The sequence below is a fragment of the Nannobrachium achirus genome (assembly GCF_963921795.1).
Source record: "Nannobrachium achirus genome assembly, chromosome: 15".
Lineage (NCBI taxonomy): Eukaryota > Metazoa > Chordata > Actinopteri > Myctophiformes > Myctophidae > Nannobrachium > Nannobrachium achirus.
This window is the reverse complement of record NC_137822.1, coordinates 51992514-52010394: the sequence shown is the minus strand read 5'-3', so window position 1 is coordinate 52010394 and position 17881 is coordinate 51992514. Positions and strand designations below refer to the sequence as shown.

General features: G+C 42.2%; 1 protein-coding gene across 1 annotated transcript in view; it reads right to left on the bottom strand.

The window, feature by feature from the left end:
• Positions 1-12009: 12009 nt before the first annotated feature.
• Positions 12010-17881, bottom strand: part of LOC308299930 (extracellular calcium-sensing receptor-like) — a gene marked incomplete at both ends in the record, with an annotated part of 31760 nt that continues 25888 nt past the window's right edge. Inside the window, 4 exons of the mRNA XM_080743707.1 lie at positions 12010-12923; positions 13021-13144; positions 13240-13342; positions 16220-16449. Coding sequence (XP_080599833.1) covers positions 12010-12923; positions 13021-13144; positions 13240-13342; positions 16220-16449 — 1371 coding nt within the window. The remainder of the gene's footprint in view (positions 12924-13020; positions 13145-13239; positions 13343-16219; positions 16450-17881) is intronic.

The window sequence follows — 17881 nt, the reverse complement described above, 5'->3', positions numbered from 1 at the left end:
GACATGATATGAAAAATAACCTACAGTAACCCCAACAAAGGATTGACTAGCATATTTAATAACTTTATTCTTCATACATTTATAGTGGAAATAGCCAATCTACAAGCTCACAACACTTCACAATACGTTGCGAGCTTGTAGATCTGCTATTTCCACTACCTTTTTGCGCGGTGGTCAGGGTGACTTTGTCCGTTCTTACCTATGACCCTATGTCCTTATCATGAGCTGCAATACCAATGGTGACCAAGTGGTGCTGTTGCGTCTCTCTCTCTCTCACACACACACACACACACACACACACACACACACACACACACACACACACACACACACACACACACACTGAGCTGCAATACCGCTGGTGACCAAGTGGCACTGTAGCGTCTCTCACATGCACGCGCGCTCGCACACACACCCACACACACACACAAACATGTGCGGACAAGTCAATCTCTTTCGAACTACTGTCATTTCAACAAAGGAGCGTCGGGAAGGTTAGCGACTCACCCCACGGAGGTTAGGTTTAGAGTAAGGGTTTGAGGGTCCCATCCTCTTTTACAGTACACTTTAAGACATAATAAGACAGAATAAGACAGAATAAAGCCATAATAAGAAATAATGTGTTGGTAATTAGAGCTAATATATTTTATTAGACAGAAACAAAGACAGAATAGTAGAAAGAGCGAATATGGTGGCTGCCGCGGCAGTTACCAGCGATGCCGGTGCCAGATAATGTATTCGCTTTCTGCTATTCTGTCTCAGCCACCACTGCACGGACGGGCAGTTTACCGCTACGGGACCTGCCGGTCCGTGCGGCGGCCGCCGGTCCTACTGGCGGGACTGCTGGTCCTATCGCCAGCGATGCAGTGCGACTGCTGGTCGAACTAGCGGTCGTGCGGCAGTGTCTGCCGCTGCAGTTCCGCGGCAGGTGACGGTGCCAGAGAATGTATTCGCTCTTTCTACTATTCTGTCTAATAAAATATATTAGCTCTAATTACCAACACATTATTTCTTATTATGGCTTTATTCTGTCTTATTATGTCTTATTATGTCTTAAAGTGTACTGTAAAAGAGGATGGGACCGGTTTGAGTTGGGTGTCGAACAGATGACACGTTGTAACAGCGAAACGCTCCCCACATGTGCACCACTGCTGATTGATTGATTGATTGATTGATTGATTGATTGATTGATTGATTGATTGATTGATTGAAGACTTTATTAGAAGTTTGCATAGGAAAAGGTACAGTTTCATTACGGTACAGGTCTACTAAAAGGAGATCCTATAGAAAAGACTAAGCTTATTTCCACAGGAAACCATTTAAGTATCTCATATAACATTGAATGACAGACGAAAAGAAAACAGTACTATGCTGTAGATATGTAAATAAAATAAAATGAAAGAAAAAAAAAGAGAAAAGAAAAGAGAACAGTAAGTCTAGCTCACTTCAAACTTGGTTTGAAGTGTTTGAAACTAATTAACATTTCTCAACATGGAAATGATTATGAAGATTATGCAAAATAATTGCTATTACATCAACTAATTGTGATTAGACAATTAGTTGCTATCAAAACCTCCACCGGCTGTCTGTCAGTCCCTCCGTCTGTCCGTCATGTCACGTCACACTTTTGGCCCTACTCTTATCTCCGGCACTGTTGCCCCTATTCATGCCAAACTTTGCACACACTCCTTGGCTGGTAAATCACTCCTGTTCTAGTGCCACCACAAGGCTGCTTTTTGCTGACAACAATGGACACCGCTCCTACAGATCTTGCCTAAAAATCACACATAGTGGTACACACTATCTTGCAACTCATGTCAGCAACATGCATCTGTACCATTTCCCATATTCCCCCCTGATAGGCAACGATTGCCTTCTAAAGTTTGCTGGATTGCTCCCTTAAAAAAAAAAGAAAAAAATCCACAAATCATGAACACCACATGCCTTTTCTTTGCAATCAGCCACGTACATTCCCTCAACACATAGGCATACATGCCATCACATCTACCTGCACATGGGCCTCTTCTAGCGCCACCATGTGGCCGATTCTTGCAAAACACATTTTGCCACTGCCCCTACTGACTTTGCACACAAATCACACAAAGCGGTACACAGTATCTCTAAACTCAAAGTCTATCCACCTGTTTCCGCGGGAGTTTACTGGAGATTATTTGGACCTGTTTGCACCACTCTTCCGGTTTAACAGCAGACATACAAGCTCACGTCGCGTCGCATATGCAGCCGTTGTGAGCTTGTAGATCACACTCGGCTGCGGCGCCGGAAGCTCTGTACAGCGTCTGCGCAATGCACTATGGAGCGTTGGAAACTCGTGGATATAGATTTCTCACATGCCCCTCTTCTAGCGCCACCATGAGGTTGCCCGATTAGGGAGTCTTACTGGTGTAATAACTGTGACAGGCCTAGCCATGTAGCCATGAGGGAAGGAGCCTGTTGCCTGTTTCTGTAGCGTGACGCTACAGTACTGTACACCCCCAGCTCATGATGCTGGTGAATCACAGGGAAACCTTAGAGGGCTTGTTTCCATTGTGGTCCATTGTACTCAATGCATCAGTAGGCTACAATATATAATATAATATAATATAATATAATATAATATAATATAATATAATATAATATAATATAATATAATACTAGTAAGACGCCTCAGGGAAACATGCGACCTCGCATGTTGGCCCTAAAGGGCCAATTCTTGGCCATCTGGCCAGTGATGTATATTGTCCACTTACCCATATATGGAGACCCCTGGTACCCATACTGTATGGAGATCCATGTATATGGAGATATGCTGAGAGCCCAAACATGCTTACTCAGTTATTCGTTAAGTGAAAGTCCTATGACGTCTATGACATCTGACATCATACCCTTTTATGCCCATAGGTGGAGATCCCTGTCTGTAGAACCAGCCACACAGATATGGGCTGTCTTGGCCATCTGTCTTGGCCATATATGGATTCTGTTAGTGTGGTATGTGGCTGATGTGGCCTCCATATATATATGGGCATTCCCATATGTAAACCTGTTGGATATGGGCTTAATATTGATGACATCAGGGAACTCCATATATGGGCATAAAGGGGATTCTGTTAGTGTGACATCACAGAGACATCAGATCAGAGCATGATGTCAGAGCGACAAACCCATAGAACCACAGTGTCAGACGTTATAGAAAGAGATACCACATATTACGGGCTGTGACTGTTCACATAGGATACTAAAAATAATATATAATATAATATAATATAATATAATATAATATAATATAATATAATATAATATAATATACATAATGTGTATTTGTATAGGATAACACACAATAAAATATTTGAGCTCTGTGGTCCTTTGAGTGAGCATGTGTACCTTTGTTCAAGGTTCAGATGCTTATTCACACCATGTGCCAATTAGCAGACTATCCCCAGGTGGGTAGATGTGTTTACCACTGATGACACGTGCTCCGGGGCTGATGTAACAACAGGTGCAATGATGGACTTTTTTTTTCTTTTTCTTTTTACATAATGATCGGAATGAGTCTGCGGAGATCGTCTCAGAATATATTGAAATTAATTAACAACGTGTGAGTGCCATTCAGGGATGGGCAACAATACTGTTTAAAACATCATCAAAACGGTTATTAAAGGAGTAGTTCACCCCCAAAATGACCTTTTTTCTATTGATTACTCACGCCATGGAGACTTGAGTTCAATAATATTTTTTGTATTTGTCGCTTTTTAAAGTAAAAAACGGATTATAGTAAATTTACCCCCATTGATTCCGGATGGGGACCCAAATGCATTTGGGTCTCCATCCGGAATCAATGGGGATACATTAATTGTAATCAGGTTATTGTCTTAGGAATGCGACATAAACCAAAATATTATTGAACTCAAGTCTCCATGGTGTAAGTAATCAATAAAAATAAAAATAAAACATTTTGGGGTGAACTACTCCTGTAATACACAATAATCCTAGGTATCTATGATTATTGTGTTAGTATCTGGTAAATATATTATTTGTAAACAACAACACCTTCTTATTCCCCTATGAGATACAATAATCCATCACACAGAAGTAAGACAGGAGAGTGATCAGAGTGAGAATGGAATGTTTTACTATGGAGAGAGAGTATTCAAGACAAAGTTACAACAGAATAATCAATGGTTCATGCTCTCTCTGACAAACTATGTTTTGACATGAGTTTATGTATGGTCATTTGGTCAGTCAGTAGATGACGTTTCAACAGTTCATAGGATATGTTTCTTGTCCACGAATGACAAGACAAAGAGTCCATATACAGTAGGTTACTGGGGGGAAGAGATGTCCTTGCTGGTGTCTGGATGACGTCCCAAGCTTATAAACCAAAACAATTCTCATTGTTTAGGTAAAGGCTCCAGGCAGTTGATAAGGCCTCAGTTCTATCAGACAGAGACCTTGTGGGTACTGTACATGACCTGGCACAGTCACGGGCTGTGCCTTAGGGTCCGGTGGTCCTCAATATGTATTGATAAAAAGATGATATGAACCATAACAAAATACCTATCAATATCCACCGGCTGGTTAATATTGATCTTTTTATCAAATAGATCAACAAAAGAAAAGAAAATAGGCAAACAGTGGGATGAAAGATGGTTAGGGTTAGGGTTAAAACATTTCTTCAATAGCAAAAGGAACTGTAATTATCGTTAGGGTTAGAGTTGACATGAAAAGCATGACATTAATGACAAAATGTTATGTTTACACATAAATGAAATAACCCCTTGTAATCAGATTGATAAGTCACAAGATTAGTTGATCAGTCTTCCCCTGCAACCTGTTCAAAAGAAAACAAGGTGTAACAAAACAAATAGAAGAATATAAGACAGAATAAAATAAAAAGGGGGTCCTTAAGTCCAAGAAGGTGTCCATAAGTCCAAGACTCAATATGATGAGGGCTGGAAACAGAGCAAAGTCCAAGGATCGAGTTGAGGTCTTGTTGGAGATGGGCGGAGACGGGTCGGAGACGGGTCGGAGATGGGTCGGAGAGTGGAAGTGGGGTTCTTTAGGTGGGGTTCAGACAGCTCTTACGGACAGAAGCTTGCGGCAGTTCACTAATATCGATACAATGGTATCTTCAGTCATAATTATAGCGGCTTAACTCTTCAACAGTGCGATTTCAGAATACTCACAGGCCCGGGAGGCAATGGCCTCCCGCTGTGATGATGGCGCGTTTGCACTGCCCTTTGGCCTCTGGTGGTTCCTCTGCACCGCACTTGTATTTCAACAATTTACAATCACAATTTCTCCACCTAGATGTTTTTTTTTCACAGTGCATTTCCGTTACTCACCGACAACCAGAGCATAGCTCTGGTCCTGCGGTTGATTGGCTCATGCACTGGTGGCCCATCGTCTGTTGGTAGTGCCCCTTTCACTCTCCGCCCTCTGTCTTTCTGTCTCCGCAGTGGTGTTGTCATGGATAGGTTTTGAGTGGCCAGTTGGACAACGTCTCTTGTGCGTCATACACAACTGTAAGCCATTCTGATAGTCTGTTTGTGTTGGGCTTGTGTGGCACAACAGAATGATTAATGCACACAACACAAACATACTCAAAACATATAAAGTTTCAAAATCAAAAGTTTCAAAATCTAAAACGTTAAACAATAAAAATCAAAGCATAAGCATACAGTAAAATTCAAAGCATACTCCAAACAGTCAAGCATATCCCCTCCTCTTGACACAAAGGTGTGGCAAAAATTATGTTGTTGATGTTTGGGGCTAAATGGGTAAAATAATCAAAATTAAAAATACATTTTCAAACCACAGATTTACAATCTGTTCACAGTTCTTCAATTATTCAAAACTTTCAAAAAACAAAAACAAATCAAAAATGACTTATAATCATAAGATAGTTACATCTTCAGTCAGTGTCAAATGTTTCTTAGTAGGCCTACCAGTAAGATACCCAAAGAGGACCATGGCTTAATGGAATGGGATGACATAATTTGAGCCTTTGACTTCCTGGGCCATATTAACCAAGCCTGACAGTGTGTGAGTTGTATTACCTGGGTGGTGTCCCGCTTGGCTCTGCTGTCGGCTTGCCCCTTTCCCAATTTGAGTGACATTTATAATAAAACAGTGAGCTCACATGCCATGGTGGGGAGAAAAGAGTCCTAGGGGTCCACCGACAGCAGGTTCAATCGGGTCCACACCTTGAGAAAGTGGAGAAGGAGTCATTTTAGTTCTGTCTTAACTTAACTTGTCAGATACATTTAAAAAAAAAAATATATATATATATATATATATATATATATATATATATATATTATTAGAGGCATTCAAGACAATTATTTTACCTGAACAGAAATGGTCAAAATACGGTACAGAAATATACAGAAATATCAAAAATCAAAACAATAATTCAAACTGAGAAGCGACTCATCGCGCAGATAACTGAAGAAAACAATATACTTATCTTAAAATATTATTCCAGTCACCAATGGTGCAAAAGAATCCGTCCTCGGACCGTGGAGCATGGAATCAGAAAACCATGTGTCCAGCGGTCCCGTGGCGGATGTCCAAGCAGGGAATGTTATCAAAGAAATTGTACTGTTGTCAAAATAATAACCTTGTCTGAAAACACAGTAAACTTCCAAACTCACAGCTGGTTCTTTGATACGTGTTGTAACACTGCTCCAACGGGGGAGAGAAAGTGTACCCAAATCGGCTAAATAAGCCACGGTCACTTGTCCATCCATCGGTCGGTCAACATTACATCAGTATGCGGCGACGTAGGACCATTTTGGTAAATATATTATTTGTAAACAACAACACCTTCTTATTCCCCTATGAGATACAATAATCCATCACACAGAAGTAAGACAGGAGAGTGATCAGAGTGAGAATGGAATGTTTTACTATGGAGAGAGAGTATTCAAGACAAAGGTACAACAGAATAATCAATGGTTCGTGCTCTCTCTGACAAATTATGTTTTGACATGAGTTTATGTATGGTCATTTGGTCAGTCAGTAGATGACGTTTCAACAGTTCATAGGATATGTTTCGAATGACAAGACAAAGAGTCCATATACAGTAGGTTACTGGGGGGAAGAGATGTCCTTGCTGGTGTCTGGATGACGTCCCAAGCTGAGCCTTATAAACCAAAACAATTATGGCAGGCGGCATAGCATAGCATTCATCATTATAAGTATATATAACCACGACTCACCAGTGAGGACGCAACGTTTTGCCTAGCAACGTGATTTCAACTTTAAAACGTTCACATGACTTTGGACCTTTTTCGGCTAATAGGGACGAGCTGTAATTGATTAAGCCCCGCCCCCTCTGTATTCCTATTGGCTGGGCTTTAAACAGCCATAACTCCAGTTCACAGCATGGTACTGTCTTGAAACTTGGCATCTGGTCATAAACGGCCAATAGGGACTTTACTTAAGCCCCGCCCCACCCCTCTTAAGCCCCACCCCTATCTTCCTATTGGCTGAGCTTTAAACAGCTAGAACTCCAGTTTGCAGAATGGTACCAGCTCGAAACTCGCTGTGTGTATTTAGACAGCCAATAGGAATGAGCTGTAATTGCTGAAGCACCGCCCCCTCTCTTCCTATTGGCTGAGCTTTAAACAGCCCGCCAAACAGGAAGTGACCCCTATGCTGGTTGGTCGATATTTGATTTGTTCCTTTTATTGGTTTTAACTCATCAACCGTTTGTCTTAAAACTTGTGGGTGGTGTCATTTGCCTTGATTAAGAGTCCCTCACCTTAATTGGTTTAACTTAGCCCCAACCCCTCTTCTAATTGGTCGAAACTTGATTGTTCCTCTATTTGGCAAGCCTGGCCAGAATGGTTGTCTGTGGACTAGCCGGAAATTTCCAATATTGTATTATGATCGGAGACATAATATTATGTTTATAAACCTGAGCCCGCTCCCCCTCCTTCTTGAACGGCGCCGTTGTTTTGTTTTTGTTTTTTTCGGTCCCCCAGTCGTAATCTTACCATACATATCTGGATATCCATTGGCATATCTTCTTCTTCTTTCTTATATAGTGGGGATTTTGGCCAAGTCATCTTGCCACCCGTGCGTTTAGCGTGCACGATCCGTGCGCATCGATGTGGGCGCATGTGATCATCTCCATAATGAACAATCCATGGACAAAATGTCATTAGCCTAGCCGCTAGGACAACGGATAAGCTAACGCTAACATCTACACAGCAAGGCTATGGGGAAAAGGCTAATCTGCCCCAGAAGCGATCAAAAAGCACTTCCGATTCATGCGCAGAGAAGAATCATGCTATTGGTTAGACTGGTGGTGAGACAGAGAAGGGCTAGCGATCTTTTTTTTTTTCTCGATCATCATCACTTATTTCATTTTTAATGACCTAGTCCGGAAAATTCCGGTCGGCTAATTTGAGTACAGATGATTTACGGTTTATTATGGTTTTAATATTAAGTGGCTCCCCGTGGCTGGCAAAGTGTTAACTCACCAACCGTTTGTCGTACAAACTTGTGGGTGGTGTCATTTGACTTGTTTCAGAGTTCTTATGCTTAATTGGTTTAACTTAGCCCCACCCTCTCTTCTGAATGGCCGAAACTTTATTTGGCTATAACTCATCAACCGTTTGTTGTGAAAACTTGTGGTTGGTGTCATTTGACTTGTTTCAGAGTTATTCAGCTTAATTAGTTTAACTTAGCCCCATCCCTTCTTCTGATTGGCCGAAACTTTATTTGGCTGAAACTCATCAACCGTTTGTCGTACAAACTTGTGGGTGGTGTCATTTGACTTGTTTCAGAATTCTTCACCTTAGTTGGTTTAACTAAGCCCCACCCCCTCTTCTGATTGGCCGAAACTTTAATTGGCTATAACTCATCAACTGTTTGTCGTACAAATGTGTGGGTGGTGTCATTTCACGTGTTTCAGAGTTCTTCACCTAAATCGGTTTAACTTAGCCCTGCCCCCTCTTCTGATTGGCCGAAACTTTATTTCACTATAACTCAGCAACCGTTTGTCGTACAAACTTGTGGGTGGTTGTTCCAGAGTTCTTCACCTTGATTGTACGAAACGTTATTTGGCTATAACTCATCAACCGTTCATCGCACAAACTTGTGGGGGGTGTCATTTGACTTGTTTCAGAGTTCTTCAGCTTAATTGGTTTAACTTAGCCCCACCCCTTCTTCTGATTGGCCAAAACATTTCATTTTTGAATAGAAACACAAATATGAAGCTTATTTTTTTTCTATTTTGGCAATCGTTTTTCAAGAAAAAGTTTACTATAGCTCCATTAACTAAGAACCGACCCTTCTTCTGATTGCCCGAAACTTTATTTGGCTATAACTTATCAACCGTTTGTCGTACAAACTTGTGGCTGGTGTCATTTGACTTGTTCCAGAGTTCTTTACCCTAGTCAGTTTAACTAAGCCCCACCCCCTCTTCTGATTGGCCGAAAACTTTATTTTGCTTTAACTCATCAACTGTTTGTCATACAAACTTGTGGGTGGTGTCATTTGACATGTTTCAGAGATCTTCACCTAAATCGGTTTAACTTAGCCCCGCCCCCTCTTCTGATAGTTCGAAACTTTATATGGCTATGACTCATCAACTGTTTGTCAAACAAACTTGTGGGTGGTGTCATTTGACTTGTTCCAGAGTTCTTTACCCTAGTCAGTTTAACTAAGCCCCACCCCCTCTTCTGATTGGCCGAAAACTTTATTTTGCTTTAACTCATCAACTGTTTTTCATACAAACTTGTGGGTGGTGTCATTTGACATGTTTCAGAGTTCTTCACCTAAATCGGTTTAACTTAGCCCCGCCCCCTCTTCTGATTGTCCGAAACTTTATTTGGCTATAACTCATCAACCGTTTGTCGTACAAACTTGTAGGTGGTTTGTCATTTGACTTGTTCCAGAGTTCTTCACCTTAGTTGGTTTATCTAAGCCCTGTAACCTCTTCATATTGGCCGAAACTTTATTTGGCTATAACTCATCAACCGTTTGTCGTACAAACTTGTGGGTGGTGTTATTTGACATGTTTCAGAGTTCTTCACCTAAATCGGTTTAACTTAGCCCCGCCCCCTCTTCTGATTGGCCGAAACTTCAGCAATTTTTATTACATTACTGCTATAAAATACACAGAAATTATATAATCATTAAGTGTGCCTGCCATACAATGCAATGGCAAAACACTTATTGTAATCCGCCATACTTAGTTATAATGTCGCCACGAATTTCGGCACATAATAACTGCCACACAATTTACGGCACCCCCGCTATATATACATCGAAACGTGCGGCTCGGCCGGGAATGGGGTGCTATTACTTTTCTTTCCGGTCCGCTACACCATGGCGACGTAATTCGCAAAAAACGACCCCCAAAAACCCCATTGACTTAGAATGGGGGAAATTTCGGCACGTAACAACTGCCGCAAGATTTACGCCGACCCCGCAATATATACATAAAAATGTGCGGCTCGGCCGGGAATGGTGTGCTATTACTTTTCTTTCCGATCCGCGTTACCATGGCAGCGTAATTCGTAAAAACCCCCATTGACTTTGAATGGGGGACTCTGAAAAAAAAACAGAAACTTTGGCCCCACATTACTATTACATGACATACTTTGCCTAGCAACGTCACTTAAACTTTAAAATTCACACACAACTTTGGTCTTTTTCCGGCCAATAGGGATGAGCTGTAATTGATTAAGCCCCGCCCCCTCTGTAACAGGAAGTGCCATTCGCCAAACAGGAAGTGCCTCTTTATCTCGTGAACCGTTTGTCGTACAGACGCGTGGGTGGTGTCATATGACTTGATTAAGAGTCCTTAACCTTCATTGGGGCCTATTTCTCCAAACAGGAAGTGCCCCTCACCAAACAGGAAGTGACCCTTTATCTTGTGAACCGTTTGTCGTACAGACTTCTGGGTGGCGTCAAATGACTTGATTAAGAGTCCTTAACCTTAATTGGGGCCTATTTCGCCGAACATGAAGTGCCCCTCGCCAAACAGGAAGTGACCCTATATCTCGTGAACCGTTTGTCGTACAGACTTGTGGGTAGCGTCAAATGACTTGATTAAGAGTCCTCAACCTTAATTGGGGCATATTTCGCCAAACAGGAAGTGCCCCTCGCCAAACAGGAAGTGACCCTTTATCTCGTGAACCGTTTATCGTACAGACGCGTGGGTAGCGTCAAATGATTTGATTAAGAGTCCTCAACCTTAATTGGAGCATATTTCGCCAAACAGGAAGTGCCCCTCGCCAAACAGGAAGTGACCCTATATCTCATGAACCGTTTGTCGTACAGACGTATGTGGGTGGCGTCAAATGACTTGATTAAGAGTCCTCAACCTTAATTGGGGCCTATTTCGCCTAACAGGAAGTGCCCCTTGCCAAACAGGAAGTGACCCTCTATCTCATGAACCGTTTGTCGTACAGACGCGTGGGTGGCGTCAAATGACTTGATTAAGAGTCCTCAACCTTAATTGGGGCCTTTTTCGCCTAACGGGAAGTGCCCCTCACCAAACAGGAAGTGACCCTTGATCTCATGAACCGTTTGTCGTACAGACGCGTGGGTGGCGTCAAATGACTTGATTAAGAGTCCTTAACCTTAATTGGGGCCTATTTCGCCTAACAGGAAGTGCCCTTTGCCAAACAGGAAGTGACCCTATATCTCATGAACCGTTTGTTGTACAGACACATGGGTGGCGTCATATGGCTTGATTAAGAGTCCTTAACCTTAATTGGTGCTTCCTTGGCCAAACAGGAAGTGCCCTTCGCCAAACAGGAAGTGCCTCTATATCTCATGAACCGTTTGTCATACAGTCGATAATGTTAAAGCTAATGTAAAGAATGCTAATGTTAAAACATCTAAAGCTAATCTACTGCTAATGCTAACACCCAAAAAAATCTAATGCTAATGCTAACACCAACCGTTACAGAAGGTTGCACACACTTAGCGAGCTGCAGGAAAACTCAAAATTTTGTAGAAATTGTCTTTTCTAGTTTCTAATTTCTGCTTCTACGTCTTGGTGGCACCACGACCCATGATGCACTTCTTGGTGTTTCTTTCGGGTTTCAAAAGCATTATATAACACTTTGGTACAAACAGCACCACCAAAATGCCAAAACTAGATGCTAAAATAGCAAACACCTCCACTACATCTGCATATTTGCCTGGAGAGCTGATATATGCTGGGATGAAGGCTATCCACACGGCACAGAATATCAACATGCTGAAAGTGATTAACTTGGCTTCATTGAAGTTGTCTGGAAGATTCCTTGCCATGAATGCTAAGACAAAGCTAAGGAGTGCCAGCAAACCAATATAACCTAGTAACAAGGCAAAGCCAGCTGTTGATCCCACTTCACACTCATAGACTATCTTATCACGGTGATATTGTGTGTTTTTATGAGGAGTTGGTGATGAAGACACAAGCCAGGCTGTGCAGAGTATTGCTTGGATGGAAGTAAGAGACAAAACTGCTCCTCTCTGCTGCACAGCACCAAACCACTTCATAATGTCTGCTCCTCCAGGCTTGGAGGCCCTGAACACGGCCAACACCACCATAGTCTTTACCAGAATACAGGAGATGCAAAGCACAAAACTAATACCAAATGCAGCATGCCTCAGCTGACAAGTCCAGAGTCTGGGACGACCAATGAACAGAAGTGAGCACAGGAAACACAGTTTAAGTGACAGCAAAATTTGGAAGCTGAGTTCTGAGTTGTTGGCGCGCACCATGGGTGTGTCTCGATGATAGACGAAGATTCCCACGACAACGGCACAGAGAAGTGTGCCTAGCAATGAGATGGCTGTCAAGGAGATACCCAGGGCCTCATGGTAGGAGAGGAACTCCAAGCTCTTAGGAACGCAGCGGTCACGCTGGGGACTGGACCAGAAGTCCTCTGGACAACTGGTGCACTCTCTAGAGTCTAACAAAGACAATATGATTAAAGGGTCTGACAATTACAGTATCAGCTTAACGATGTTCATACAACAACCTACTGTTCATACATAATGTAAACCTACCAGTTTCATTGCTGATCTCTCCTTCAGAGCAAGCAATGCAGTCAAAGCAGCAGACAGGTTCCCCTTTCCTTCTGGCCACGCGGGTTCCAGGGGAACAGCTCTCACTGCACACAGACCGGAGTGGCTACAGAGGAGAGTAACAATGATCAATTTCAGTCCAAAGTAAATTACATGCACATCATGAGCTCAACATGAGGTATTTTAGAACGCTAAAGTGACCTTTTTGGTTTCAAAGTTCCAGAAGATTCTGTCTTCATCAAGGATCAGTTCTTCATCTCCGGAGGCTGACTTCTTGTACTCACCTACTTTGTGAACCGTAATACTACCATCAGGGAGCCACACCCAGTTCATGATATCACATATTGGTAGAGAATCATCACCATTCTCATCAAATGATACGGGATCACCAAATGATGTGTTGAAGTTTACCTTGTCCAGGTAATACACAAGCTAGAAATGATCATGAGCAAAATGATGAAGAACAAAAGTTTGTATTTGTATTTTTTACATATAAACGAGGAGATGTTTGTCTGTCTGTTTGTCTGTGCTATGCCCGGTTAGCCTCGGGCTAACGGTGCCGGATCAACCCCTCTCCCTTTACCGTACAACCAACACTGTGGGTGTGGCAAACTTCAGTTGGGTCACAACCCACCTGGCAACCAGGCATACTTAATGAACTGGTGGGTGTGGCCACACAAAAACATAATTTTAACACTTTCTGTACACCTTTTTGGAAAAGATCTGCCTCCTAGTAAAATGCAGAGTAAAGCTCTGACATTTAAGTGAAATGTAGCCTGATAATACCAGATTGCTACTGTGGCTTATGCACATTTTAGACTAAAACAAATCAACTGAGGTTTGTAAAGAACAATTGCATTGAGCGAAATGACTCAACGCCAGCAGTGCCTGCCTCCTGGAAACATTTTCATTTACATTATTTTTCAAAATTAAATTCAACCAGAAACTCTAGAAAACTGTTTAATAATATCACACCTGCCATGGCTGTATTGTCTGCCAACCTGCACAGCTGTGCCCAATGAAAGGCCCTCTTCCTGGTACACACTGCAACATGTCATGGAGGGCATGGGCTACTGCGTACACAGCCATGTACACAGCATACTCTTGCCTGAGACTAAAATCCAACAGTCTAGTTTCTGCTGTTCCCAGGTCCTCTTGTCCAGTGCACACCCTTCCACCAGCTTCCACCCACTCTGACGGAAGGGGTGCAAATTTACACTGAAATGTGATCTCCCAAAACTCCCTCACCTGAATACCCAAACAGATTTGAAATCAGATTGAACTAGAAGCAAATATGTATCTTGCGGACAGCATTAACACATACACAAAACATGTACTCAAGATGCAACAATAAAGATCACCTTGAAGATCTAAATTATACAAATGACTCACTATGATGTTTTTGTGGCTGTTGTCAAGGTCACTTTCAGGATGTATTTTTGACAAGAAGTCCTTGAGGCCTGGAATCTCTCCACGGCGGATTGCAATACCCAGGGTTCCTCTCACATATGGCATGTAATATGGAGTCTGGAGCTTTGGCTGTTCTATAAAATCCACATCAGCTATCAACTGTAGACCTGTCACCTTCTGCTTTATCACCTGTTGATTGTAATCATCATCATCATCATCATCATTAGGGCACCACACAGTGGTGTGAGGTCCCTATTGTAATTGCAAGGATTATTAAAGCTGCAAGCAGCGATGACCGGGCCCTTGCAGCTCTACCCATGTCATAAGGGGCAGCAGCCAATGAGAAGAGGGGGCGGGGTTAAGTTACAACAACCAATTAAGGATAAGGAAACAAGTCAAATGACACCACCCACAAGTCTGTACGACAAATGGTTGACGAGATAATGCCAAATAAAGTTTCGGCCAATCAGAAGATGGGGCGGGGCTAAGTAAAACCAATTAAGCTGAAGGACTCTTAATCAAGTCAAATGACACCACCCACAAGTTTTTACGACAAACGGCCCCTTTTCTGATTGTCCGAAACATTATTTGGCTTTAACTCATCAACCGTTAGTCGTACAAACTTGTGGGTGGTATCATTTGACTTGTTTCTGAGACCTTCAGCTTAATTGGTTTAACTTAGCCTCGCCCCCTCTTCTGATTGGCCGAAATTTTATTTGGCTTTAACTCATCAACCGTTTGTCGTACAAACTTGAGGGTGGTGTCATTTGACATGTTTCAGAGTTCTTTAACCTTAATTGGTTTAACTTAGCCCCGTCCCCTCTTCTGATTGGCCGAAACTATATTTGGCTTTAACTCATCAACTGTTTGTCGTTCAAATTTGTGGGCGGTGTCATTTGACTGGTTTCAGAGTCCTTCTGCTTAATTGGTTTAACTTAGCCTCGCCCCCTCTTCTGATTGGCCGAAACTGTATTTGACTTTAAAAAATCAACCGTTTGTCGTACAAACTTGTGGCTGGTGTCATTTGTCTTGTTTCAGGGTTATTCACCTTAATTGGTTTAACTTAGTCCCACCCCCTCTTCTCATTGGCCGAAAATGTAATTGGCTATAACTCATCAACCTTTTGTCGTACAAATTTGTGGATGGTGTCATTTGACATGGTTCAGAGTTATTCACCTAAATTAGTTTAACTTAGCCCCGCCCCTCTTCTGATTAGCCGAAACTTTATTTGGCTATAACTCATCAACTGTTTCTCGTAAAAATGTGTGGGTGGTGTCATTTTACTTGTTTTTAGAGTTCTCCTTAATTGATGTAACTAAGCCCCACCCCCTCTTCTGAGTGGTCGATATTCAATAGTATCTGTAACTTTTCAATCGTCTGTCGTAAAAACTTGTGGGTGGTGTCATTAGACTTGTTTCCTTGTCCTTAATTGGTGTAATTTTGCCCCTCCCCCTCTTCTGATTGGCTACTGCCCCTTGTGACATGGGTAGAGCTGCAAGGGCCCGGTCATTGCTGCTTGCAGCTTTAATTATTATTATTATTATCAACAATCACAATCACATTCACAATCACATAAACACACACACACACACACACACACACACACACACACACACACACACACACACACACACACACACACACACACTTAAAATGATGTGTTCACTTCGATAACTCATTTCAGGTTCCTTATAGTAATGAGTTCCCACATGCATGGATCCCAACCCGAACCTCATCCATGAGCTTAAGCAGATGCACTCCATATTCTAACACAATGACCACGCGAGCTGTGGACGTCTTCATTATGGAGACGATCCTCTGGAGTTCAGCCGGGTCTCGGTCAAAGGGCAGAGCCTCCGAGTAAGCCAGGCAACCCCAACCGGACTGGGCCAGCTCAGACTGGATGATGTGGGCTGCATCGTGGCCATAGGCATCATCCCTAAACACTACTCCTACCCAGGTCCACCCGAACCGCCTCATGATCTGGAGCAAAGCTCGCACCTGATTGGATAAAGACAGTGATTATTGAATTAAATAAATACTTGCGGTAGTCTTTTTTTTTACTTTACTGGAGTCTAGGGGCGGCAGTGGCTCAGGGGTAGAGTGGCCACTTGGAAAACGGAAGTTTCCCAGTTTGATCCCGGACTCCCCCAGAGTTATTGTCTTTGAGCAAGACACTGAATCCCTAATTGCTCCCGATGAGCAGTGCTCTCTACTACATCTCAGAGACAAATATTGTACTTTTACTTCACTATAATTATTTGAAAAATGTAGTTACTAGTTACTTTGCAGATTACAAAACCTGCCCACTTCAGCCCTTAATACATTTCAGCCATTTGACATGCTGCATTTGAGTGCTTAAACTACAATATCCATATAGTGGTAAATACTTTCTAATCTAAATCAGTGAATCTCCTACATTACATTCCACAATGGAAACGTATTTTCATTCTCTTTTGATGCCGTCAACAGAGAGAGGCCTTACTCTCCAGCAGTGATGAACACAAGCAGGATGAGGGATGGTATGCAATATCAATTACGGTATTTGTCAAGTGTGTAGAATGTGATGCAATATCATAATGTACAATTTAGAAGTTCACCTGGGTGGTATTACTTATAATTGTTCTAAAGAAGGAAGGGAACTGGTTTCGGTCACTCAGACAGGAGCACAAGGCATAGGAAGTAATCTGGGGGGAAAAAAGAACACAATGTAATGTAATATACAACATTTGTTTTGGGACAAATGTCCCTGGCAAGCAAAGCATGTCAGCGGAGCGAGGACTGACGAGGCTGTTGTCATGCTCCACTCAACCTGTCACCTAGATTTCCCCCCATTCTTCTAAACGTAACCCTCACTGCTACAATAGATACATTAAATTAATCAATTAATGAACAAATACACTAATTACACACATAATTGACTGCACCCCTGAGCACGTTGCCCTCCAAGGGCTTGAGTGACTTTTGATCGACGTATGATTAAATGAGTCGTTTAATAAGTTAAAACCCATGAATGAACAATTTCGGTAATACAAATACATTGAGAATTGCGTGCAGGAATTTCCAGAACCAGGGACATGCATTGTATGCACATGTACAGTATGTTGCAACGCATGGTTGATTGTGTCTGTGTTTATGTCGACGTGACATGACGTGACGTGAGGATGTAGCTCAGCATTTTTTTTTTCTTGTATACTTTTTACCTGTAACCAACCTTAAACTCTGGGCGACTCAAACCTGGAACACAGATGCATTGCACTTAAAATATGCCTGTTCCGCTCACATGCTCTGCCTGCAAGCATGTCTTTCAAGATATATAGACTGTACATATCATATTGTATACTGTTGTGTGGCAACTTCACATGTCCAAAACTGTTACTTTTCAGTATTCAAATAAAAAAATAGCAAAGAAATGTATTGCATTGTGATGCAC